The sequence below is a fragment of the Nelumbo lutea genome, chromosome 3 (genome assembly GCF_056320005.1).
Source record: "Nelumbo lutea isolate HS-2025 chromosome 3, American lotus-T2T, whole genome shotgun sequence".
In the NCBI taxonomy this organism is placed as follows: Eukaryota; Viridiplantae; Streptophyta; class Magnoliopsida; order Proteales; family Nelumbonaceae; genus Nelumbo; species Nelumbo lutea.
The window spans coordinates 3,143,730-3,169,673 of record NC_142686.1 but is presented as its reverse complement, the minus strand read 5'-3'; the positions used below and the strand labels follow the sequence as shown (position 1 = coordinate 3,169,673).

At 40.0% G+C, this 25,944-nt stretch overlaps 1 protein-coding gene across 6 annotated transcripts in view; it reads right to left on the bottom strand.

The window, feature by feature from the left end:
- LOC148862397 (ENTH/VHS family protein) overlaps positions 1-25,944 on the bottom strand; it is an 88,880-nt gene that overhangs the window by 17,915 nt on the left and 45,021 nt on the right. For 4 of the 6 annotated variants that reach the window (XM_088980483.1, XM_088980486.1, XM_088980482.1 and 1 more), the window contains 4 exons: positions 8,204-8,323; positions 7,969-8,125; positions 3,586-3,725; positions 3,446-3,481 (listed from right to left, as the gene is read on the bottom strand). In XM_088980483.1, the coding sequence (XP_088836609.1) occupies positions 3,446-3,481; positions 3,586-3,725; positions 7,969-8,125; positions 8,204-8,323 (453 nt within the window). The other 2 variants (XM_088980484.1, XM_088980485.1) reach the window with 2 other exon arrangements.

Sequence of the window (25,944 nt, the reverse complement as noted above, 5' to 3'; positions counted from 1 at the left end):
CAGTAGGTAATCTCCCTCCTACCGGGCATTACTTTCCTCCCTTGACTCGATGTCTATACCTAAGAGTGTTAGTGAGGCTCTCTCCAAACCTGGGTGGAAGATAGTTATGCAAGAAGAAATGGAAGCATTGATTAAAAATCAGACATGGGAGATTGTAGATTTACTTGATGGCAAGGAGACAGTTGAATGTAGATTGGTTTATACAATGAAGTACAGGGTTAATGGAAGCATAGAAAGGTAAAAGACGAGGCTGATTGCAAAAGGGTACACTCAAACTATACTTATAAACCTTTGCACTGAAGACCAAGATGAGTTCAGTTTTGATCCTTTTATCTCTAGCAGCTACCTATTCTTGGCCTCTCTTCCAACTTGATGTGAAAAATTCTTTTCTTAACAGAGACTTGCAGGAGGAGGTGTACATGGACGTTCCAGTTGGTTTTTATAGTGATGTAGCCAAAGGAAAGCTATGCATATTAAAGAAATCTTTATATGGTTTAAAGCAATCACCCAGAGCTTGGTTTGACAGGCTTAGGAGTGCATTGATTGAAATTGGCTATACTCAAACTCAATCTGATCATACTCTATTTGTAAAGAAAACGGGATCATTAGTGTCAATGTTGATAGTGTATGTGGATGATATTGTAGTCACAGGAAATGACCTAAGTGAGATTGATACCTTGAAAATAAACCTACACTAGGAGTTTGAGATTAAGGACCTTGGGGAGCTAAAGTATTTTTTTTGGGCATTAAGGTGGCAAGGTCCAAGCATGGGATCTTCATTTCATAGAGGATATGTTTTGGACCTACTACAGGAGACAAGAAAACTTGCAGCAAGGCCAGCTGATACACCTATTGATTAAAACCACAGGATGAATGCTTCAGATGGTGAGCCAGTGAAGGTTGTTGGAAGGTATTAGAGATTGGTGGGCCGGTAGTTATACTTATGCATGACATGACTAGATCTCTTATGCAGTTAGTGTGGTAAGTCAGTATATGCATGCTCCACGAGTTCAACATTGGGAAGCTATTGATAGGATACTTGCCTATTTAAAGGGACACCTTGGTAGAGGCATAATGTTTGCTGACCATGGACATTTGAAGTTAGAAGATTAGACAGATGTTGATTGGGCAGATGACATGAGATCTACATCAAGAGTTTGCACTCTTGTTGAAGGTAATCTGGTTTCATGGAAGAGTAAGAAACAGTCAGTTGTAGCAAGGTCAAGTGCAGAAGCTGAATACAGAGCTAATGCACATGGTGATAGTCATAGAAGAACCTATGATGTTATATGTGATAATCAAACAACAATTAACATTGCCCATAACCTAGTTCAGTATGGGACTATGTTGTAGTGTGCCATGCATGTCAATATAATAAATACAATAGCCAGGCCCCTGCAGGACTCTTGCAACTTCTACCCATACCAAACAAAGTCTAGGAGGAGATTACCATAGATTTTATCACTGGCCTCCCTACTTCTTATGGTAAGTCAGTCATCCTAGTAGTTGTTGGTTGGTTCACAAAGTATGCCCATATCTCTGTCCTCTCCCATTCCTACACATCATCCCAAGTGGCACGGATTTTCATCCAAGATGTTGCCAAGCTCCATAGCACCCTGATGTCCATTGTAACAAATTTGAACCCTACTTTTATGAGTAGATTTTGAAAGGACTACTTCAAGGATCAAGGAACTGAACTGCATTATTCAACCAGCTACCATCCACAGACGGACGGCCAAACTGAGGTGGTGAACAGGTCCCTCGAGACTTACCTCCATTGCTTCATCGGTGACAGACCTAAGCAATGGACTAAATGGCTCCCGTGGGTAGAGCTTTGGTAATAACACTTCCTTTCACGTCCTGGCTGGTAATGACACCCTTCAAAGCACTATACAGGAGGGAACCCCCATCTATTCTACCTTATGAGAAAGGGTTCTCAGCCATCAAAGAGGTGGATGCCCACCTAACAGAACGGGATGAAGTTTTAAAATTGTTAAAGGACCACCCACGCCGGGCTAAGTCTCAGATGAAGTTCTATTATGAGAAGAGGCAAAAAGAAATGCAACTCAAAGTTGGTGATTCTGTTTATTTGAAACTACAAGCCCTACTGGCAGTTGACTGTGGCAAGAAAAGCAAATCAAAAACTATCTCCCTGGTACTATGGTCCATTTCAAATAACAGCCCGGGTAGGCGAGGTAGCTTACCAGCTGGCTCTTCCCCCCGTCTCCAAACTGCAACCTATATTTCATGTCTCTCTTCTGAAGCAGTGCCGCAACCCAAACACACAGGTCTGCGCCACCCTCCCTGAATTCTTAGAGGATGGCACACCCCAGTTGATTCCTCTTTAGGTGCTGGATTACTGCTGGGTGAAACAGGGTAAGAAGTTGGTACAACAGGCTTTAATTGCCTAGACTGGGCTTCCTCTAGACAACGCAACTTGGGAATCATGCTCTTACTACATCAAGCATCAGTACCCTGGTTTCAACCTTGAGGACAAGGTTGCTGTTGAGTTTTGATCAAAAAAAAAAACAAGGTTGTTGGTTGAGGGGGAGGCAATTGATGGAAGCCCACTAGACTCACAGACCCCAGCTGCAACTCAGGCCCATGAGAAGGCCATGCGGACAGCAGCCCAGGCCTGGCACCCAGTTCGTTTTGTGTACACTCGCAGACTGAAGAACACGTCAGCCTGATCAGTTAGGCGTTGCACATGGGATATCAGAATCGGTTAAGGAACGAGTAGTGGATAATGATTGTAATAAAATGTTATAAATAGTAAGTCCGGCAAGAGAGGAAGGCATGCAGAGAGATATTTCCTAATTTCTTCTTCTTCCCTCTTCCCCTATTCTTCTGTTGGAGGTGAACCCCCTCGAAGAGGTTCCTGAGTTGGGCAGTATCCCAACACAATATCACTACAAGCACTAGAAGGAACTCTTCATAGCTGTCGAAGGTATGTACACGGGTGAATTCCTCTACTATGACAACAAGGCCAATCTAATGGTCGGCAATGTGTTGCCACTCCAATAGAGAGACATGGAAGTTGTTCTTTTCTCAGTGTACAAAAAGAAACATAGAAGAAAAGGGCAATTTTATCCAAAAAATAATTTTAATTTTTACGTTGACCAATTTGAACATTTTTTTTTTCAAAATGTCACTAATTTTGTCAATTAACAAAACTTCATTAATTGTTTGTAAAAATCCCTAAAACATATACAAATATCACATAAACCAAGAAAAATGAAACCTCATGCATGATAACCAGAAAGCACACCCCTACTCCAAACCAACACTCAAATTTGTAAACATGCACAGACCAATACCTTTAAATTTCCCAGGCCATTATTCTTTTTTTATCACCTTATTTGAAACCTCCAAAATCTTAAATGTCAAAGACCAAAGATAAATCTTTGACCTACAAATCACATGGACAGAAGAGTTAAAGAATTACCTTAAGTTGATTACGCACTTGATCCAGCTTCAATTCCTAAGAACATATTCATGTTAATTCTCTTCCAAGAAAATAAATTATTTATAAAATGAAAGAAAAGACAGAAGATTTGCTCCTGAAGAGCCTTCTAGACAACCAACCTGCTCCTGAAGAACCTCCCTTAAATGAGACACAAGATTTGTTCTTGATGATTCAACCACTCTCAGTTGTTCAATACATTCTCTCAGAATATCATGCTGCCCTTGCAATTCTTCCAAAAATTCAGAACCATTCAGTTGTCCTGTTCACCAAGAAGACAACATTACAGAAAGAACATGATAGAGAGAACTTCTTGGTTAATCTGTAAATCTAGGTTTAAAGAGATTTTATAAGAGAATGAAGAGGAGAAGAAAAGAGAGAGAATGGAGGGAACTTCTTGGGATGTGGGCACAACCCCTTCCTTTGCTATTTATATGAAACTTACAAAAAAATTACAATAATACTCCTGACTGACAATGATAAAGATAGAAATGAATAAGAACAAGAAATAACATAATCAACACTAGAACGACAACTACTTTCACTCTCAACACTCACCCTGAGGCCAAGTATAGATACAAATAATGCCCAACTTGCTTACATTATGATTCAGCTCAGACTTGAGTGCCCCTTTAGTGAACACATCTGCCAACTAATTATTTGATGGCACAAATGGATGACAAATTTTACCAAAAGACACCCACTACCTAACGAAAAGCCTATCCCCTTCACTATATTTTGTTCTGTTATGCTGAATGGGGTTATAACCTATGTTAATACTACTTGATTGTTAGAGTAGAGCATCATTGATCTTTCATACTAAAGTCCCACCTCATCAAGTAGCAACCAAATGCACAGTATCTTTGAAATGCCATGAGCCATGACTCTGTACACTGTTTCAGCATTAGATCAAGCTACAACCAACTATTTCTTATTCCTCCATGATACCAAATTGCCACCAACAAGAGTACTATACCTAGAAGCAGTGTTTTAAAAGCGCAAGGCGCAAAAAAGACGCAGGGGTCAATTTGCGCCTGAGGCGCAAGGCAAGGCGTGCGCCTTTTTTAAGCAAGGCAAGAAAATAAAATAAAAAGGTTAAAAAATAAAAAAATGCCAAAAAAATCAAAAAATCAAAAAATATTAAACATAATATTAATAAAAAGATAAACTTTAATTTTAAAATAATTGTTTTAAAAAATCTATTATATAATATTAAAATACATAAATATAACATGTAAAGCATATTCAAATGAGAATTTTAAAATAAAATCAAATATATAAAACATTTTCAAGCATATGAAACGCACAATCTCTTTTTTCCTCAATTGCATTACTTCAAGTAGCTATTGTGATGTAAAACATATTACACTCCTGATTCTACAAGCCGCCTTTCTACCACGCCCCTCGACGCAAGCCCAAACAAATCCACATTAGGTCTTAAATTCTTAGTCCTTACACAAAAAAATAATGATTTTATAATTTTAATTGCTTTTTAAATGTCTTCTTAAAAAGCAATTAAAACTATAAAAGTGTTTATTTTTGTGTGAGAATTAAGAATTTAAGACCTAACGTGGACTTGTTTGGGCTTGCCTCGAGGGATGTGGCATGGGGGACTGGGGGCTGAGCCCTTGGCCCAGCCGCTAGACACAAAGAAAGCAAAAAAGTGTCAAAGTTTCAAAAGGCACACACCTGGGCTGAGGCGCAAGGTGCACCAAGAATGTGCCTTTTGAAAGGGCTACGCCTAGGACCTGGGCGAGGTGCCTACCTTGAAATGCGTCTCGCCTGTGCGCCTAGGCATGCCTTTTAAATCACTACCTAGAACTGGAACATTTATCATCAATTGAACCATCCCAATCTATATCTATGAGATTATTGAAGGGATGAGAGATCCATCATATGGATGGCCGAACCCTGCAGGTAGGTTGGGCGAAATTTCAAAAATCTCTCTCTCCCATGTGGGAATCACATTCCCTATTTTAAAAAACGGCATTTTCAATGATCAACCTTGAACCTAAACCAGGCTAGATCTGAAACCAAAAGGGAGTGGAGGGTTATACCTGACACGAAGTAACAATAACCTCCAATGAATGTGTTCATGCCCAAGGATAGATCCAAAGACTGCTTCCACCGAAGATGACACAATGCAGGATGAAGCAGAATCAGTAGGATGGCTCTTCAGCAAGAATCTGATTCTTCAACAAGAATCTGATGGAGGGCTAGTGAGCACGACTTCTGATTACCTTTTCTGCCAAAAGGTAATATCAAGAACCCTTCTTGATTGCTCTCACAGTGGAGATCGAACAAGTATGGCGGCAATAGCAGGAGAGAGCAAGAGCAGAAGATAGAAGCAGTCAAACTGTATGCTGTATTCTCTCTTAAATCAGTAGACTGATGGATGAACTGGAGGTTCGCCCTACTCCTCTATTTATAGCCTTAAAAAGAGGTTCTCCTAATCCTATTAGGAGTTTCCTAATCCAAATCTTGCATTTGGATCTGGACTCTCTTTAAGAAATGAGGATAATCCCTTATCTTATCTGCAGATAAAGATCAACCCTCCTAATCTAATTAGGAGTTTCTTGATCCACTGATCTAAATCCCAGAACCGCCCCTCTTTAATTAATCTCATTAAGCCAATTTGAATTGGGCTTTAGGCCCATTAAGTCTATGTGCTCACTTATCCTTCAAACTGTTGCCCAGTTGGATATCCTTGTATTGCGTGGGACCCAAACATTGATCTACACATCAGCCACATGGGTTCAGCCCAGCCTTTGTTACAAGGTCTGGCCGAATTCACTATAGGAGACAATGAACCCTTAAGTCACTAGGTCAAGCCACCTTATAAAAACCCAAGGATTGTGAGCAGATGCAAGATTAGCCTATCAGGTATTACCCTCAATGGTCTTACGCTTAACCTCTCAGCCCATAATGATCAAACACTGCCCGACAAGAGAGGACCTCTCCCCCGGGTGCAAGGTACAGTGCTGCACTCTCTACTCACATGGATCACAGGAATTAAAACTTTTTTAAAACAATTTGAAACCATAATATATATGTATATCTCTATATAAGTATATTTTGCAAAACAAATTTCAACAGTTGAAATCAACTGTCGGCAGTTTAGGTTTCCATCAGAGAGAGTGCATCGCCGATCACTCACTTTGTCCGACAAAGGGGCTGATCCTGTCACTATGATCACCCACTCAGATGAATTCTCAGACTGTCCCAACATACCCAGGTTTTGACCCCCTCTAAGGATCTCACTGATTGGCATATCAGAGACAGTCCAATTCGACCCAAGGATCTCACCTGTACCTTTTTATGCAAACAGTACTAGTGCTACAGCATTGCATCCAATTCCATGTTCCAAAAGACCAAAACGAGTAACTTGCAGGAATGACTATCCTTCCTCATGTGTCATTTGAATTTATGTGTGTGTATAGATCTAAACAAAGTCGTGGATGTGGAAGTGCAAGTAAGCAAAATTATGGGTTTATTTTTTGTAGGTGGGGGAGGGGGGAGTTTGCAAGGAAGGTTTTTATGGAACTAGAAGTTAAGGGTCAAGAAAATATTGTTGGAATTGGAGTGGATAGGAATCAGGTTTACTCTGTTGGTAGAGTGGTTTTTTGAAGTGAATGGATTTGGGTCATTTTTTTCTTGGGAGTGGGTCGATGTGGGTTCTTTATTATATGCTGGATTGATTTGAGGGAGGTATTGAAGGTCTGTCGGTGGGTGGGTTTAGTGTTTTGTTTTATTTCTTTTTTTTTTTTCTTTCAGGTGATTTCTCATTGCTTGATGATGTAGTTGATTCTTGAGCTTAATGAATTTTTTTATTTATCTTAAAAAAAAAAGAATTCGGAACTTCCAGTAACAAACAAACAAAAGGAGCTTACAATTTGTAGAAAGATTAAGCCAACTTTACACTAAAATGCCCAACTCATTTTTTGAAAGTGATATGACAACACTATGACTGCATGGTTCTTGCACTGCATATTGATTGGGTGTTTCATAAGAAGGTATTCTCCATCACAAGTGAAGAAACCATGAATAAAATCGTAGAGCAGATGAAATGAGGAACCCCAAATGAGTATTTAATGGATGCGCATTCAATAACAGCTACTCAACCATGGCAATGCCTAGTTGTGGTGTCCAGTGGATATGGCTTTAAATAGAACGGATTGGTGAAACAAGATTCATGTAGCCAACCCCATACAGTTGGGATAAGGCATGGATGATGAGATGATGAACTTCTTTGAAATCAAATTCATTGATAACAACATGGCTGAGATTGCAAAATAGATAAAATGTCTCTTACTGCTGTTTTAATCATATTATAGAAAAATGAAATAACAAGAACTCTGCAAAACTATGAATGATGCAAATCTTTTACATAACAATGCAAAGCTTGCAATGTAAAAATAGACATCATACTTGAAAAAACTTCAAGAAATAGTATATGATGAAAAGGGAAGATAAAGGGAAAAAAATGCAGTCAACCTAAGCAGTACCTGAGCTAAAACTGCCACCAACTTCTTTCTCTACTTTCTCAAGACTGTTAATAGCAGTTCTGCATTTGCTCCATACAGCATCTTCATCCACAGAACCATCATAAAGAACCTCATAACTTGAAATAATTTTTTCCAGTGTATCTCCAACAGATGGTTTCTGGTAAACAACAACAATAAAAATAAACTGCAATATTCCAACAAAAATAAATCCACGCATCAGTGAAGTGTCACTCACTAGTTTGAAGGCTGAATGTTTTCCACTTCTATTGCTGTTTTCCAAGTTCCTTCCTACAATCTCTTCCTTAAGGACTTGCCCACGAGAACCAAAAACTTTTCTCTCTTCCCATATGTCAATCTGGTCAAAACATAGAAAACAGTAAAGAATATAAGATATGCAGATATTCTTAGCTAGATAATGACACTAAAAGAAAAAGAGATTATGATACAACCATAAAGCTGAAGCATGTAAGAGGAGTTTGATAAACCATATATTAATGGTATGTCCATACTTTGATTCCACTAATCAGCCTAATTTTTTACTGGGAACAGAACCTTGAAACTACAAGATTTCATTCTATTCAGCCTAATTATCAGTGTTTATAAAGTATTTTTTATATTCTTTCTTTTTGAGAATATAATAATAAAATAGACATTATGACACTAAATTATTCATTTTGTGAATTTATATACTAGTTTTTTTATTATTTTCTTACTTGTTAGGGTTCAATCGACACACATGTTGGTGTATGCTGTCTCGAACCCTTGAAGATTTCAAAATCTGAACTGATAAGCAAGGAAGAACTGAAAACTGTCTCGAACCATTGACCAATAACAGAATTTCATTGGAATTAATTAGGAGGTATTACGATCAAACAGAGGGAGGTAAACCGTCTTAACTCCCCCACAAGCAAGAAACAGAATTAGAAAGAAGCCCAATACAATGAAGCCCTATACACCCCTTGCTTAGCTAGCCCGTCAGCGAAGGTATTTGCAGTTCTTTTAACCCAGTTGTACTTAACTTCAATATCCTTTGCCAGCCATTTAAATTTTTTCCTCATTGTTGTATTTCCACAAACCAGGCTTGTCTTCCTTTAACCAACTTACTACTATCTCTGAATTTCCTTCAAGAATCAGTCTCCTAATATCCAGTTCTCTTGCTCTTTGGGTCCCTTCCAGAGCTGCTGATGTCTCAGCCCTGAGAGAGTCACCCTCCCCAATTGGACCAGAGAAAAGGGCAATAGTATTTCCTTCCTCATTTCTGAAAACCCCTCCAATTCCTGATTGTCATGGATTTCCAATGCTGCTGCCATCAAAGTTTAACTTTATATACCCAGCAGAAGGGGGATCCAAGAAGAACTAATGACCCTCTTGACCTGGACTGATTTTACTATTTCTTTCCAATTTCCCAACAAAACATCCACAGAAAAGTCTGAAAACAAATCCATGGATTTCAGCCAATGCACTACCCTTAGGTGGATCATCTCCATTAAATTCTCAACTTCCCCCTCCTTTTCTGAGAAGATTCTGGAGTTTCTTTCTTCCCACAAAGACCAACATACAGCAGCCCTAACACTCCTCCACATGATCCTACCCCTCTTTGCAGGCCAACTGAAAAAGGATGAGGAAAATAAACTCTGCACATTCAGAGGGAGGATCCAGCTACACCCAAAGATGGACAAACCCAGTCTCTCCATCAGCTTTGCAAATAAAAAACTTGTGTGGGGATAGACAAGTCTTGGGTCTTTTTCTTTGAAGAAGATCACGTGTTGATTCTTTTCAGAAAGGTTTCCTCTTACACTAATAAGTGGTACCCAATAGGAAGTTTATACTTTTTATGAAGATAATCAATAATTACTAGTGAAAGATAAATGCTGGTTGCTATGGAACCTAGGGAATTTCCCTAAGATTTAGGATTTTTATTTAAAAAAAATCACCAAGGGGACGCCTAGGCACCTAGGTGATAAAGCACCGCCCCTGTCAACTAGCCTCACCCTAGCACCTAGAAAACTATGGGAGCATCCCTTACTTACCAGTTACCACTTACCACCTATTGAGAGATCTTTTGTCTTCCAAGAGCAAGCTTTCTTTCCACTCTTTCTATAACCAGATTCCATATATGGTTGGCATTGCATCTAGCTCCCACCTCCCAGGAGTAGACCCACATACTTGATAGATAGATTATTAGTGACACATCATACCATATCAGCCATCTCCTTCAGATTTTTTACCTACCCAATTGGGATAATGAAACTTTTCTTAAGGTTGACATGAAAACCTAGGAAGGAAATAGTGTTCTCAGCAAACCGTAACAAATTGACCTGGGAAGCACCTTCCTCACTACAAATTTCCTCCAGTACCACCATCCACCACTTTGTGTGTGAGCCTAGAGGCCTTAGTCACACATGAACAAGAGGGAGGGAAGGGAGTCATCTTGCAAGTTGCTGCTATAACTTCTAAAGAAATTAGCTAGTTCACATGTGAGAACTGAGAAGAATGGAGGATTTCTTGGTTCAAACATTCACCTAAATCCAGCTTCTCCACATCAAACTAAACTTCATTCTGTCTAGTATATAATCCAGAAATTTTGAACTCACATGGCATTATGCTTCTTCAAGTCAATCTTGCGAAGTATACTTGGCAGGCATTCCATTAATTTGGAAATCAATGATTCATTTGCAATGAGCACATCATCCAACATTTGCCTTCCTAGGACCAATGCTCCTTGTGACTTAGAAATAAGAGTTGAAGGCACTAGTTCATTTTTTCAACCAACACCTTGGCCAAGATTTTTTAGAATTTTCCTACATAGCTTATTAGTTTTAAGTCTTTTAAGTTTATTGCACCTTTTTTAAGCACAAGGGTAGAGAAAGGAGAATTCTGAGCTCAAGTTTGATGGTAAAATTGATCGATACAAGTTGCCAATCAATTCTCCCCCTAATATTACTCATGTTGTTCAAGTTGCCAATAAATTCTCCCATATCCTGGAAATGCAAGAAACAACCCACTACCCCAAATCCTATGATGAAGCAATGTACTGTTCTATGTCCGCTGCTTGCAGTGAAAATTATTTAGTTACAAGGTCTTCTTAAAAGTCTCTAATTCCTCTCACTGACCCCATGCCTCTTTATGCCAACAACTTAAGTGCCATAAGCATTGCTCCCAATCGGGCCTTTAATGACTGCACCAAAGCATACAGAGGTGGACTGTCACTTTGTTTGAGCCCAATTTCTTGCAGGCACTATCATACTTCTTCATGTTTCCTCTGATCCCCAGTGTGCTGGCATCTTTACTAAAGCTACCACTAGATCTCATCATCACTTTCTTTTTGATAAATTGATACTATCCTCGCATCAGTTTGAGGAGTGTGCATTTATTTGAATATAATAATGGTATCTTTTCTATCGTCCTGGTGTTATAAAATAGGTTGGTTGTACAAAACTGTGTTTTCATTTAGCGCAGGGGCAGTTTGGTAATTGTACATATCTATGCTCTCTTAATAAAATAAAACCTTTGGAGGTGGCAGTTATTCATTCCAATACATCTAAGACCGCTCTTCGTTCATATACTACCATGAGAAACCCTAGGTTTTCAATTATATATTCCTATTGTTTATTCATTTTCTTATTCAAACATTGCACCAGCTTGAGCCTCATTCTTCATGATTTAGGTAAAGAGAAATACTGAGATGCCTCAGCTCAAATATTAGTGTTTAAAAATACTTCTATCAACCACAGGGTTGCAAAATTATAAGGCTTTAGGACTATGGACTACGAAAATGGGGTATCTCAATGGTGAACCATCATGGGGAATGCAATGTCAGAGTCAAGTCGAAAGGGCAGAAATAGAAGAGAGAAAAGAACAAACAATTTGGTGGGTGTGTCGCCTTGTGACTGTCAACACCCTAAAAGAGAGATTTATATTAAAGAAAGTAAAAGGACAAATCTGCCCCTAGTATACAAAAGAAAGAGTACAGAAAATAGATGTATAACAAAAGAAGCAAAAGTACAAAAATAGCCCTACGGCTAGATCTTCTCACTATCTCTACATTCCCCCTCAAACGGATGCCTAGGAATAAGCATCAGTTTGTCCATGAGAAATAGATGTCAAGCCCAAGTCATTGCTTTTGTGAATAGATCCACCAATTGGAGCCCGGAGGAGACATGAGGAAGAGATATAACACCCTCAAAAAGGAGGTCGCGGATTAAGTGGCAATCAACTTTTATGTGTTTGGTGCACTCATGGAAGACAGGGTTGGAGGCAACTCTGATTGCACTGACATTGTCTGCATAGAGAGGAACAGACGGTGATGGTTCATTAAGTATTTCAAGTAAAAGAGCCCGGAGCCATATGATTTCACTACACACGAAAGACATAGCTCCGTACTCATCTTTAGTGGAAGATCTTGATACAATAGGTTGTTTCTTGCACTTCCACGAGATAAGGGAGTTGCCTAAGAATACACACCAGTAGGTAGTGGACCGTTGGGTGTTAGGGCATCCAGCCCAATCAGCATCCACATAAGTCATAAGGTTTCTTGACAATGTAGCCGGCCAAAGATAGGTGAAAGAGGAGAGAAGAGAAGAGAAGAGAAGAGAAGAGAGGAGAAAAGAGAGGGTTTGCAATGCAACAGTACTGGCAGTGCCAGTGTTTATTTGTTTATTTAATATATATAGGGCGACAGAAAATAACAAGGGAAAAGACCCCTGTGCCCCTGAGTACAATAACAGACATAACAGAAATAAAAAACGAAATAAAAAACACTTTAATTTGGACAAACAGGCCCTAACAACTGCAACTAAGTTATTCTAGCATTATTCCAACACTCCCCCTCAAGTTGGAGCATAGATGTCAATCATGCCCAACTTGTCGCACAAATTTTTGTGCCGCACATGATGAAGACCTTTGGTGAAGATATCTGCAAGTTGCTCTTCCGAGTTGACATATGGTGTGCACACTTCTCCACTTTCAAGTTTCTCTCTGATAAAATGCTTGTCCACTTCAATGTGTTTCGTCCTATCATGCAGAACTGGATTAGCAGCAATATTGATGGCTGCTTTATTGTCACAGTAGAGTGAAGTATGATTGTTTACTGCAAAACCCAGTTCACCTAACAGATTTCTTATCCACATGATTTCCGCAACCCCATGAGCCATCGCTCTAATACTCTGCTTCAGCACTGGATCTAGCCACCACACTTTGTTTTTTGCTTCTCCATGTGACAAGGTTTCCTCCTACAAAGGCACAATAACCACTGGTGGACTTTCGGTCATTGACTGCTCCTGCCCAATCTGCATCAGTATATACTTCCACTTTTAAGTGACTGTGTTTCTGGAACAACAAACCAACTCCAGGAAACTTCTTGAGATATCTCAAGATCCTCTCTGCAGCCTCAAAGTGAGTTGTCATCGGGCTGTGCATGAATTGACTAAGAACACCCACTGCATAAGCAATATCAGGCTTGGTCATAGACAAATACAGAAGTCTCCCCACGAGTCTCTGGAACAACTTTACATCTTTCAAAAACTCTCCCTGACTCTCTCCCAGATGGTGATTAGGTTCAATAGGTGAATCAGATGGTTTTACGCCCAACTTGCTTGTATCTTCTAGTAGATCTAGTACATACTTCCGTTGGGAAATAAAGATGCCCTTGTGAGAGCGGGCAACTTCAATTCCAAGGAAGTATCGTAAGGGGCCTAGATCCTTCACCTCAAATTTAGTGGCTAAGAATTTTTTTAGTCTCTGGATTTCAGCCTCCAAATCTCCTGTGATCACTATGTCATCCACATACACAATAAGAGCTGCAATTTTACCTTCACCTCTTTTTACAAACAAGGTATGATCTGACTGGCATTGTTTGAATCCCATTTGTTGGACTGCTACATGGAACTTACTAAACCAAGCCCGAGGTGATTGTTTCAATCCATATAGGGACTTTTTCAACCTGCACACCTTTTGTTCACTGCCTCTGGCACAGAACCCTGGGGGTTGGGTCATGTACACCTCCTCTTCCAAGCCACCATTCAGGAAGGCATTCTTGATGTCCAATTGGTGAAGATCCCAGTCAAGATTTGCTGCCAAGGAAAGGAGGATCCGGATGGAGTTCATCTTCGCTACAGGGGCAAAAGTCTTTGCATAGTCCACTCCATATACCTGTGTGAAGCCTCTTGCTACCAGTCTAGCCTTGTACCTTTCAACAGTTCCATCAGCTTTGTGTTTCACTGTGAACACCCACTTGCACCCCAATGGTTCCTTCCCTTCAGGAAGATCTACCAACTCCCACGTACCATTTTTATGTAAGGCATCAATTTCTTCCTGCATTGCATCTGTCCATTCAGGTTTTGACAAAGCTTCTGCCACGGTCTTAGGGATGGGAACACTATCCACAAAGGAGAGGAAGGCACGGTACGAGGGTGAAACATGCTCATAGGACACAAAGTTAGAGATAGGATGATTAGTGGTACAAGATCTAACACCCTTTCTCTTAGCAATAGGAATATTAAGATCATTGGGGACATGTGAATCAACATTTAAAGGAGCAATGGGAGCAAGTGTACCTGGCTGATGAGACGGATCTGCCTCGGGTGAATCCGATGATGTTGGTTGCATAGTGTCCGGCTCCACGGCTCTTGAGCTCTGCTGGATCTTATGACGACGATGGAAAACCCGGAACGGAGGAGGATCGAGTAAAGGAGGTAGTTGAATTTGAGTCGTTGCCTATTTCTCCTCAACCCTACTCTCCCCTTGAGGAGAAACCGAGAAGAACGGTTGACTCTCAAAGAATGAGACATCAATGGAAACATAGTACTTGAGAGCAATGGGATCATAGTAACGATACCCCTTTTGAGATGAGGGGTAACCAAGAAAAACACAAGGAATAGCCCGAGGGTCAAGTTTACCACGAGTAGGTGAGAGGTTGTGGACAAAACAACGACACCCAAAAACACGCAACGGAATGGTGGACAACGGGGCTGTTGGGAACAGGAGCTGATGTGGGGCCTTATACTCTAGTAGCCGAGAGGGCATGCGATTGATGATATATGTCGCACACAATATTGCATCCATCCAGAACTGTTTTGGCACATTCATATGAATCAGCAAGCCACAAGCAACTTCGAGTAGATGACGATTTTTTCGTTCAGCCACACCATTTTGTTGGGGTGTCCTGGCACAAAAGCTTCGCTGAAGTGACCCACTCGAATTAAAGAACTTCGTGAGATCACTATGGAAATATTCCTTTGCATTGTCCGATTGGAAAATATGAATTTCCGTTTGGAACTGAGTGAACACCATGCGTTGGAAATCTTTCACAATTTGTGGCACTTCATCTCGAGATCGCATAGGATAAACCCAAGTGTATCGAGAATAATCATCAATCAGCGTAACAAAATACTTATAGCCAGCCGTAGTAGGTAGAGTAACAGGGCCCAAACATCAGAATAAACAATATGAAAGGGAAATTCAGATCTTTTATTTCTTAAAGGTAAAGAGCTTCTACAATGCTTACTCAACTGACAAGTTTGACACTGTAACTAACTCACTAACAAGGACTCAAACAACTTTGGGAACATAACTTTTAACAACTCAAAAGAAAGATGACCTAAACGACTATGCAATAAATAGGCCTAACTCTCACTCGACGAACTTGTGGACTCAGTCGCCACTAGACCAGCATTATTCTCCAACACGTAGAGACCATCCACCATGCTTCCTCTACCAATCGTCTTCCCCGAGGTCAAATCCTGAAACACACATGAAGACGGAAAAAAAGTGACTGAGCAGTTCAAAGAGTGAGTAATACTACTAATGGACAACAAATTAATAGGTAATTTCGGAACATGCAGGACATTTGGAAGAGTAAGGCCAAGTGGGAGAGATATGATGCCTCGGCCAGCTATGGTAGAAAAAGAACCATCAACCAGTCTTACCTTATCTCTCCCAGAGAGAAGGTTATATGTCTGGAACAAATTTGACTTACCGGTCATGTGATTTGAGGCTCCGGAGTCAATAATCCAAGGTGAATCAGTAGTATGAGATGACACATGGAAGGTTGTGGCATTACCTGATGTAGATGAAAATGAGGTAGGAGTAGGCCCAGAATCCACCTGGCGGAGAGTCCTACCATACAATTCCAAATGTTCACGGAAGGAATTGATAATATCTTCCTTAGGATCAGAACCGGGATGTCTCTCTTGAGTTACGGAAGGACTAGTCTCTGTCGATGCCAGATTAGCTGAGTTATACCTTCTTTGATTCTGCTGGCCTGGTTTCTTGCCCTGATCCGGTGCTGACTTCTTACCCAAATCCTATGCCCATTTAGGTTTTCCATGGAGATCCTAGCATGTACCTTTAGTGTGTCGTGTCTTCTGGCAGTGAGTGCACCAAAGCTTCCTTTTATCTTCTGTTTTTTTCTGTGTGTCACCCCTTTTAAAACCACCTCCGACATTTGTATCTGAATTTCCCCGGACTGCTAGGGCAACTGACTCCCCTTCTACACCATTCATCACACTTCTTCTGTTTTCTTCTGACTGCACCAAGGCATACACCTCCTGGACTGATGGCAAGTCTTTACTACCCAAGATCTGTACCCTGATGGACTCATATGACTGATTCAGCCCTAGGAGAAAGGCAAACACACGTTGCTGTGATACAAGTGACTTATAGGCTTTTGCATCTTCATCACACTTCCAATTCACGTTCTGATAGTGATCAAGTTCTTTCCATATTGATGTCAAATCAGAATAGTACATTGAGAGACTCCTCTCCCTCTGCTTGCAAGTAGAAGATTCAGCTTGTAGTTGATATATCTTGGCATACTGTCTCTGTTCTGAATAAGTGGACTTCGCTTGTTCCCATATCTCACAAGCAGTTTCAACCCACAAAAAGGTCTTCCTTACTTGTGGCAGCATTGAAACCAAGAGCCAAGACATCACCATACTGCTCTCTTGGTCCCACCTATCATGCTCAGCACTTCCATACTTCGGTTCCTTTACTCTCCCATTGATGCATCCTATTCGCCCCCTAACAGTGATGTAGAGTTTTATCCCCCTAGACCACTCAAGGTAATTCCGACCATCAAAGGGAATGACAGTCATGGGAAAGCTCATATCCATTCCCCCACTCACTCCATTGTGGCTCCCTGAGATTTCTAAAGTAGCAGAATTCTCAGTCGACATGGTCAAGCAGTTACTCAGTCCCACACACCGGATTTAGGACCCCTCCTTACTCCACAAAGCAATGCTCCACTCAGTTCACACCCACACACTAGGGTTTACCAACCAGATTGTGCACAAACCGTACCACATTTTGGACAAAACTGAGGTAATATTCGGCAATTTCAGACCTGCCTATCAAAATTCTAGAATGGCTAACAGCCACTAATCAGCAGGAGCGATCCTTCTTGCTTATAGTCAACTCAAACCATTGAGAAGACAGGTCAGCATTGACCTACAGGTGTCTTAACACACCAACAGGATCACACGATCCAAGACAACTAGGGTTACACAGGTTCGATAGCATTCAGTCACCCCAGATTCATAGGGTTTTCACTCGGCCCATGATCAAGGAGAGTAAAGAGGAGAAAAATAGAGGGAGAATTGTACCAATCATAGCTATTCTGTAGTCCAGAATCAGATTTCCTTTCTGCTAGACTGTTTGACCTATTCTTTGGGTTGATCGATCTTCTCTTGACAGTAGGGTTGATCGGTCTGCTCTCTTTTAATCAGTATTCCTGCTCTGATACCATCTTGACAGTGTAGCCGGCCAGAGATAGGTGAAAGAGGAGAGAAGAGAAGAGAGGAGAAAAGAGAGGGTTTGCAATGCAACAGTACTGGCGGCGCCAGTGTTTATTTAATATATATAGGGCGATAGAAAATAACAAGGGAAAAGACCCTTGTGCCCCTTAGTACAATAACAGACATAACAAAAATAAAAAACGAAATAAAAAACACTTTAATTTGGACAAACAGGCCCTAACAACTGCAACTATGTTATTCTAACATTATTCGAACAAGGTTAATGGGGGATGAAGAGGAGAAAAATATCCCATGTGATAAGGTGCTCCGTACATATCTAATGATCCAATGAACTACAGATAAATGAGGTTGTCTTCGAGAAGACACAAATTGGCTCACCAATTGAACTGCATATGATATATCCAACCGAGTCATGGTGAGATAGATTAAACTCCCCACTAGTTGACGATAAAGAGTAGGATCTTCCAGAAGAGAACCATCATCTTTGCTGAGTTTCAAATTAAGTTCTAGTGGGGTATCCACAATCTTGGAGTCACTGAGATTGGCCAGTTTAACTAGATCAGTTGCATACTTTTGTTGGTTAACAAAATAGCCCCGAGAGTTTTGGCTCACTTCAAACCCCAAGAAATATGTCAAAGGCCCCAAGTACTTCATCTTAAAGGATTTACTGAGTAACTGTTGCAGTTCAGCAATTCCTTATACATCATCCCCTGTAATGAGCATATCATCAACATAAAGAAGTAAGATCGTCACTCCCTGCTTCCACCTTAAAATGAATAAAGAATAATCTGAAGAACTCTGGATAAAGCATGCATTAGTGATAATAGATATGAGCTTCTCAAACCAGACTCTAGGAGTTTGCTGCAAGTCATAGAGTGACTTCTTCATACGACAAACAAGTTGTGGGTCTGTACAATATCCAGGAGGGGGCTTCATATAGACTGCCTCCTTCAACTCCCCATTGAGGAAAGCATTCTTTATGTCCATCTGATGGATTGTCCACTATTTGGCTGCAAAAATAGCCATCAGAAGTCGTACAGTAATCATTTTTGCTACAGGAGCAAAGGTTTGCTCATAGTCTATCCCATATTCATGTTTATAGCCTTGTGCAACCAACTTGGACTTGTATCTATCTAAGCTCCCATTAGATTTCAGTTTCACGGAGTAGACCCATCGACTCCCTATGAGAGGTGTCTCAGGTGGAGCTTTGACCAAATCCCAGGTGTCATTCTCAAGAAGGGCTCGAATCTTAGAATCCATGGCTTCTTTACATTATGGTTCTACTACAGCCTGCTGGTAAGATCTAGGAATGTCTATGATAGATAAAACAGCAAAGAAGGAGCTATGGTCCGATAAAAAACCATAGCGGTCAAGTGGGCAAGAAATTCTAGAAGAACGACGTAAAGTGGGTATAGTGGGTTCAAGTGGAGGATTAGGTGCACTTACTAGGCAATTGGAGTAACTGGATCAACAACTAGTGGTGGAGTGGAGGGGGGCATTGAGACTGAAGAAGACCGTTGCTTCCTGATGTAGGTCTGAAGTTGCTACGAAGGTGATATTGGTATGCATATGCTTGAGGCACTTGTAGACTCAAAACTGTGCAACAAGGAAGTGGAAGGAGTTGGAAATTTTACAATACGTTGAAAAAAGATACTCTCAAGGAAAACTACATTACGAGAGATTCGAATACGATGGGCCAAAGGATCATAGCAAAGGAATCCTTTATGTTTAGAACTGTACCCCATAAAGGCACACAAAGCCGCTTGTGTAGTTAGCTTTGTGCGTTCATGAGGTGAAAGGTGAACAAAACAAGCACAGCCAAAAACCCTAAGCATAGATAGATTTGGAGGTTTGTGGAAGAGAGTTTGGAAAGGGAAAGAATTATTTAAAACAGATGGAGGAAGACGATTTATGAGATACACAGCAGTGCTGGCCGCCTCCACCCAAAACAAAGAGGGTACATGGGAATCTTGTAGACGTGTCCTAACTACACTCAAAATATGTCCATTCTTTTTTTCTGCTACCACGTTTTGTTGTGGGGTGCCTAGACAGGACTTTTGAGATTGAATTCCATGTTGTTTTAAGTACGTTTGGAAATCCCCATCAAAATACTCTCCACTTGAATTCGGTCATAGCACACATATCTAGGCATCAAATTGGGTAGTAACATAAGCATGAAAGTGCCTAAAAACAGAATAAACTTTAGATTTCTTTCTAAGAAAATAAACCCAAGTGAAACGGGTGTAACCATCAATAAAGGTTACAAAGTACTTATAATCCAACTGTGAAATAATATGAGACGACCAAACATCACTATGTATTAAATGAAAATGAATTGTAGCACTCTCAAGGTGAGAAGGAAAAAGTAAAATATGACTCTTACATAAACCACAAGTAATGCAGTCGTTATTAACGTTCTTAAAGGAAATGACAAAAATAGGTAAACTACCAGAAGCAAATAACTAATCAAGTTTCTAAGAAAACGGATGGCCAAGGCGTTTATGTCACAAATGCCAATCATTATTACAATTAAAGGACTCAAAACTAGTAGTAGAAAGCAAACAAGAAGTAGAAACAGATGCAGCCTTATTCTTCTCAAACTCCAGAGCAAATAGTCATCCCGGTCTACACCCCTTCCCCTTCACCTCCCCAGTTTGCTAGTCCTGTATCAAACGGCCATCATAAGTGAATGAAATAGTGTTACCTTCCTCTACAAGTTGGCCAACAGAAATTAAATTGGTGGTGAGCTTAGGTACAAATAAAGTTTTGGATAAATGAAACAGAGATGACTTAGAGGTAGATAAATACAAATCATCACAGCCAAGTATATATAATTTTTCACCATTTGTAGTGATAATGCGTCTATTGGGAAGACGGGGTTTGAGATACTGACCGAGTGTGGCCCCTGTCATATGTTTTGTTTGAAATGGTAGAAAACTGATATGCTTCATTCCATTGCCAATCGGCATATTTATACAGTAAGCTGCTGCAATAAATAGAAAAAAAAAACTTTCTAAATCAATCCCTATAATTAAGGGAATCAATCCCTATAATTAAGGGACTAACCTTTTTAATCCCCATATTTAAGAGATTATATTTTTCCACAATCCTAGGAATACATATTCACATAATTCTATTTTTACACAATTACCAAATATAAATGCTAACTACCAAATATACATCTACACCAGTAATCCCACGTTTTCCAACACTCCCCCTCAAGCTGGTGAATAGAGATCCTCCATTCCCAACTTGGCTATAATTCTTCTAAAGTCTGTACTATTGAGCCCTTTAGTAAGTACATTGGCCAGTTGTCCTTTGTAGATACACAGGGAGTGCAAATCAACTTGCTGTCCAGTTTCTCTTTTATAAAGTGTTAGTCAATTTCGATGTGCTTCGTCTTGTCATGTTGAACAGGATTGTGAGCAATATTGATGGCTGACTTGTTGTCACAATATAGTTTCATAGGCTCTTCTCGTGGAATCTTCAGGTCTTCTAAAATTATCTTCAAACAGAGTAATTCACACACTCCTTGCGCCATAGCCCTGAATTCTGCCTCTGCACTTGACCGAGCCACTACATTTTGCTTCTTACTCCTCCAAGTTACTAAATTTCCTCCCAAGAAGGTACAGTAACCAGAAGTGGACCGTCTATCTATTGAAGATCCAGCATAATCGGCATCTGTATATGCTTCAAGAGCTAGTCCCCCATTTCTTCTAAATATCCCTGGATTGGCTTTCAAATAGTGCAGAATTCGATGAGCAGCCTGCAGATGAACTTCTTTAGGATTATGCATAAACTGACTTATTACACTTATAGCGTATGCAATATCTGGCTGTGTATGTGCAAGATAAATGAGTTTTCCAACCAGTCTTTGGAACATCTCCTTGCCTACACTTGCATTCCTGTTGGCTTCTCCAAGTTTATGATTGGGATCTATAGGCGTGGAAGCTGGTTTACATGCCATATTTCCTGTTTCTCTCAAAAGATCAACAACATACTTTTGTTGAGAGATAAAGATGCCTTGTTTAGAATGTGCAACTTCAATTCCGAGAAAATATTTTTGTCTCCCCAGGTCTTTTATCTCAAATTCTCTGGAAAGGCAGTTTTTCAATGCTTCCTTCTCCTTTTTATCATTTCCAGTAACGATTATATCGTCCACATAGACTAATAGTGTAGTAACTCCCCCTGAGGTTGTGTGTTTGATAAACAATGTGTGGTCACCTTGACTTTGCTTGTAACCTGTACTAAGCATCACCTAGTAAACCTTCCAAACCATGCTCTTGGAGATTGTTTGAGGCCATATAGTGTTTTCTTCAACCTACAAACTTTGTTCCCCTTAATGCCTTCTCCAAAACCCAGTGGAATGTCCATGTATATCTCCTCTTCTAGATCACCATGAAGAAATGCATTATTTACATCAAACTTTTGCAAATCCCAATTATAGTTAGCAGCCAAAGACAACAACACCCTTACTGTATTCATTTTTGCTACTGGGGCAAAAGTTTCCTGATAATCTACCCCATAAGTCTGTGTATATCCCTTGGCTACCAGTCGTGCTTTGTACCTTTCTAATGACCCATCAGATTTGTACTTAATTGTGAACACCCATTTACAACCTACAGTCTTCTTGTTTCTTGGTAGATCCACAACTTCCCATGTGGTGTTCTTTTCTAGTGCCTCCCTTTCCACTCTCATGGCTTTTCTCCACTCTTTATTAGAAAGTGCCCCGGCTAGAGTATTAGGAATTGGAATAGTGTTAAGGCTGGCTAGAAAACTTTTATGGGATTTAGAAAATCTTTGGAACGACACAAATTTGGCTAAAGGGTACAATGGGCGTTTGGTACATTCTCTGGTTCCTTTTCTCAATGCAATAGGTAGGTCATACTCAGACTATGAAGGTGCAGGTTCAAGTTCTGCATATCCCTCAGTTCCAGGATTAGGAGTTGAATCTTGGACTTGCACAAGTTGAGGATCTGGATTTCTTCTCTTAGAGTAAACCTGCATATATTTCACATCATCATGCACATCATTGGTAGGGTTAACAGTGTTTGAACTTGGTTCAATGGTCGGGTTGTTTGACTCTTGTTGAGACTCGGGAATGTGGGGCTCAGAGGATTGTGACTCAGAGGGATGTGATTCTTGACGGTTGGATGACTGTGAGGAGGGTAATACATCTAAGGAGAGTAGATCCGAGGCCTTATCTTCCATTAATGAGGGCTCCCCCTAAAGATAAGGTTGAGTGAAAAAGGATTGTCCCTCCTCAAATGTGACATCGATGGAGGTCTAGAATTTTCTGGTGGCTGGATGATAACATTTATAACCTTTCTGAGTTGGGGAATATCCCAAGAAGACACAGCTGATTGCTCGTGGATCCAATTTTCCCTTATTATGGACATGAACAAAGGCAGTGCAGCCAAAAATTCATGGTGTGAGATTATTTGAGGTTCGAATATCAGGGTAGAATTGAGAAAGGACTTGTATTGGGCTTCAGTTGTCAAGAACTTTAGATGGTAGTCTATTTATGGTGTATGCAGCAGTAAGGACAGCTTCCCCCCAATATTGTTTTGGCACCCGGTTTTGAAAGAGAAAGGCTCGGTTGGTTTGCAAAAGATGGCCATTTTTCCTCTCAGCTATCCCATTCTGTTGGGGAGTGTTAACACAGGAGGATTCATGCATAATGCCTTCTTTCTGAAAAAATGGGGACAAATTCTGATTAAAATAATTTATAGCATTATCAGATCGAAACCTTTTAATTCTCACACCAAACTGAGTTTGGACCACGTTATAAAAGTTGGGAAGAATGGTACCCACATCAAATTTAGACTTACGAGGAAAGGTCCATGTGACCCTAGTGCAATCATCAATAAAGGTGACAAACCATCTAGAACCAGTAATGTTGGGAATTTGAGAAGGGCCCCATATATCCGAATGAATCAAATAAAAAGGAGTTGAAGATCTTTTATTGTTGATTGGGAAAAAAACCCTTTTGTGCTTAGCAAGTTCACAAACATCAAAATGAAAGGTTTCAACATCAATCCCTTTAAACAATGAAGGAAGCATTGTTTTTAAAACGGAAAATGAAGGGAGATCGAACCGAAAGTGATGGCGCAAAATTAAATCTTTATTGGAGGTAGATAAGGATGACTCGTGTGTGACATGCATAACAGTGTGAGATGGTTTGCTGGTTTCTTCAAGGTAGTAGAGTCCATCCTTTTCCTTAGCAAATCCAATCTTCTTCCTCGAAACATGGTCCTGAAATACACAGTAAGAAGGAAAGAACACAACATTGCAGTTCACATCTTGGGTGAGTTTATGCATAGAGATAAGGCTAGTGGATAACTTAGGAATATGAAGCACATTTTTAAGTAATAGGGATGGAGTAATTTGAATATTCCCAATTCCTACCATTGTGGTAAAAGAACCATCAGCAACAGAAATTTTTCTATTATTAGGACAAGGTGTATAGGTGAGAAAACGTAGTGAAGAGGGTGTCATGTGGTCAGTAGCTCCAGAATCAAGAATCCATGGAAAAATACTAGCCGAAACATGTAATCCTAGAGATAAAGAATCACCTGAGAGAGCAAGAGAGGTAGAACCACTTCCTGGTTTCAAGGATTTCAGGAAACTCCTTAGCCTTTCAATTTCTTCATCATTAAATGGCCCCTGACTTAGTGTTCTTGCTGCGGGATTGTGGAGACATTATGGGCCTGTTGAACTCTTTCGAAAATCCTTCATCGGTTTGGATGGGAGGACTTGTTACAGTCACGTCGGACATTGTTAATGGAGGAAGAATTAGGCCAGCAGGAAAGGAGAATAAAGAAGGGAAGAACTGGCCAGAATAAAGGAAAATAAAGAAACACTTCTGGTTACAGATCAACACTGAAGACTAGAAAAACACGAAGAGAAAAAACTAGAAATGAAGGCCGAAAAAAATTCTCAAGGTTGGCAAACCTAGAGCTCTGATACCATGTTTGAAATGGTAGAAAACTGATCTGCTTCATTCCATTGCCAATCAACATATTTATACAGTAAGCTGATGCAATAAATAGAAAAAAAAACTTTCTAAATCAATCCCTATAATTAAGGGACTAACCTTTTTAATTCCCATATTTAAGGGATTATATTTTTCCACAATCCTAGGATTACATATTTACATAATTCAATTTTTACAAAATTACCAAATATACATCTACACCAGTAATCCCATGTTTTCCAACATGGTTAGAGGCTCCTAAGTCAATATACCAGAGGTGATTTGGTGAAGGACAATAGGTGGTGATTTATCAAACAGGCCAATGGCAAAAAAGGTTAAGGAGATAACCAAGGACATGAGCTATCAAATCCATTATTCAAACATGCCACAAAGCTTATTTTGGCCAGCCACATAAGTAATGGAGGAGGAGGCATCTGATCCATATATAGCAATCTGATAGGCCTTGTAGCTTCCTTTCTTCTGATTTGATCCACCACTTTTCTGAAGCCGAGTAAAGCATTCAGTAATTATATGGCCCAATTGGTTGCAATAAGTGCATGCATTATTTTTCTTGCAATGGAAGACAACATTCCCAAACTCCTTATATTCATAGTATTGTACTTTAGAGAAGCCCTTCTTCCCTTTCGGTTTTGTTGCTAGGAAGATAGCATCAATGTTGGAATCTTTTCTCCCATCAAGAGTGGTCTGTGTAGCAAATCTGGTTTCAGCTCTCAAAATTTCCCCACGAATAGTATCTAAGTCAAGAAGTATTCCTCAGCTCAAGATATTAAAACTAACAACTTCAAACTCAGGCCTGGGATGCATTAGAAAATGCATAACCTTCCTTCTATCAAAGTATTCATATACTTCATGCAATAGTTCGACGAATCCTTTCCCATGTGTACTAACTCATACTTTATCTAGAGGTTAACAAACCCTACATAGTATTCCTGAACTCTCCTCTCCTTGATAATATGAGAAGATGTCAACCTCTATCCGGTAATGTTTAGAGGTGTTCGATTACTGATAAACTTTCTCAAGGTACTCGTACATCTCATAGGCAGTCCTATACCCTCCCATAAAGATTGCAATGTCGGTTTCGACTGATCCTAGGATCCATGATGCAATTTTTGCATTGTCGATCTTCCACTGATTAAGACCCTTAATATCCGAATCATCATGTTTAGCTACAAAACTATCCAAATATCCCCAAAGACCCTTGGCTTCGACATGGAATTGAAAGTTAAA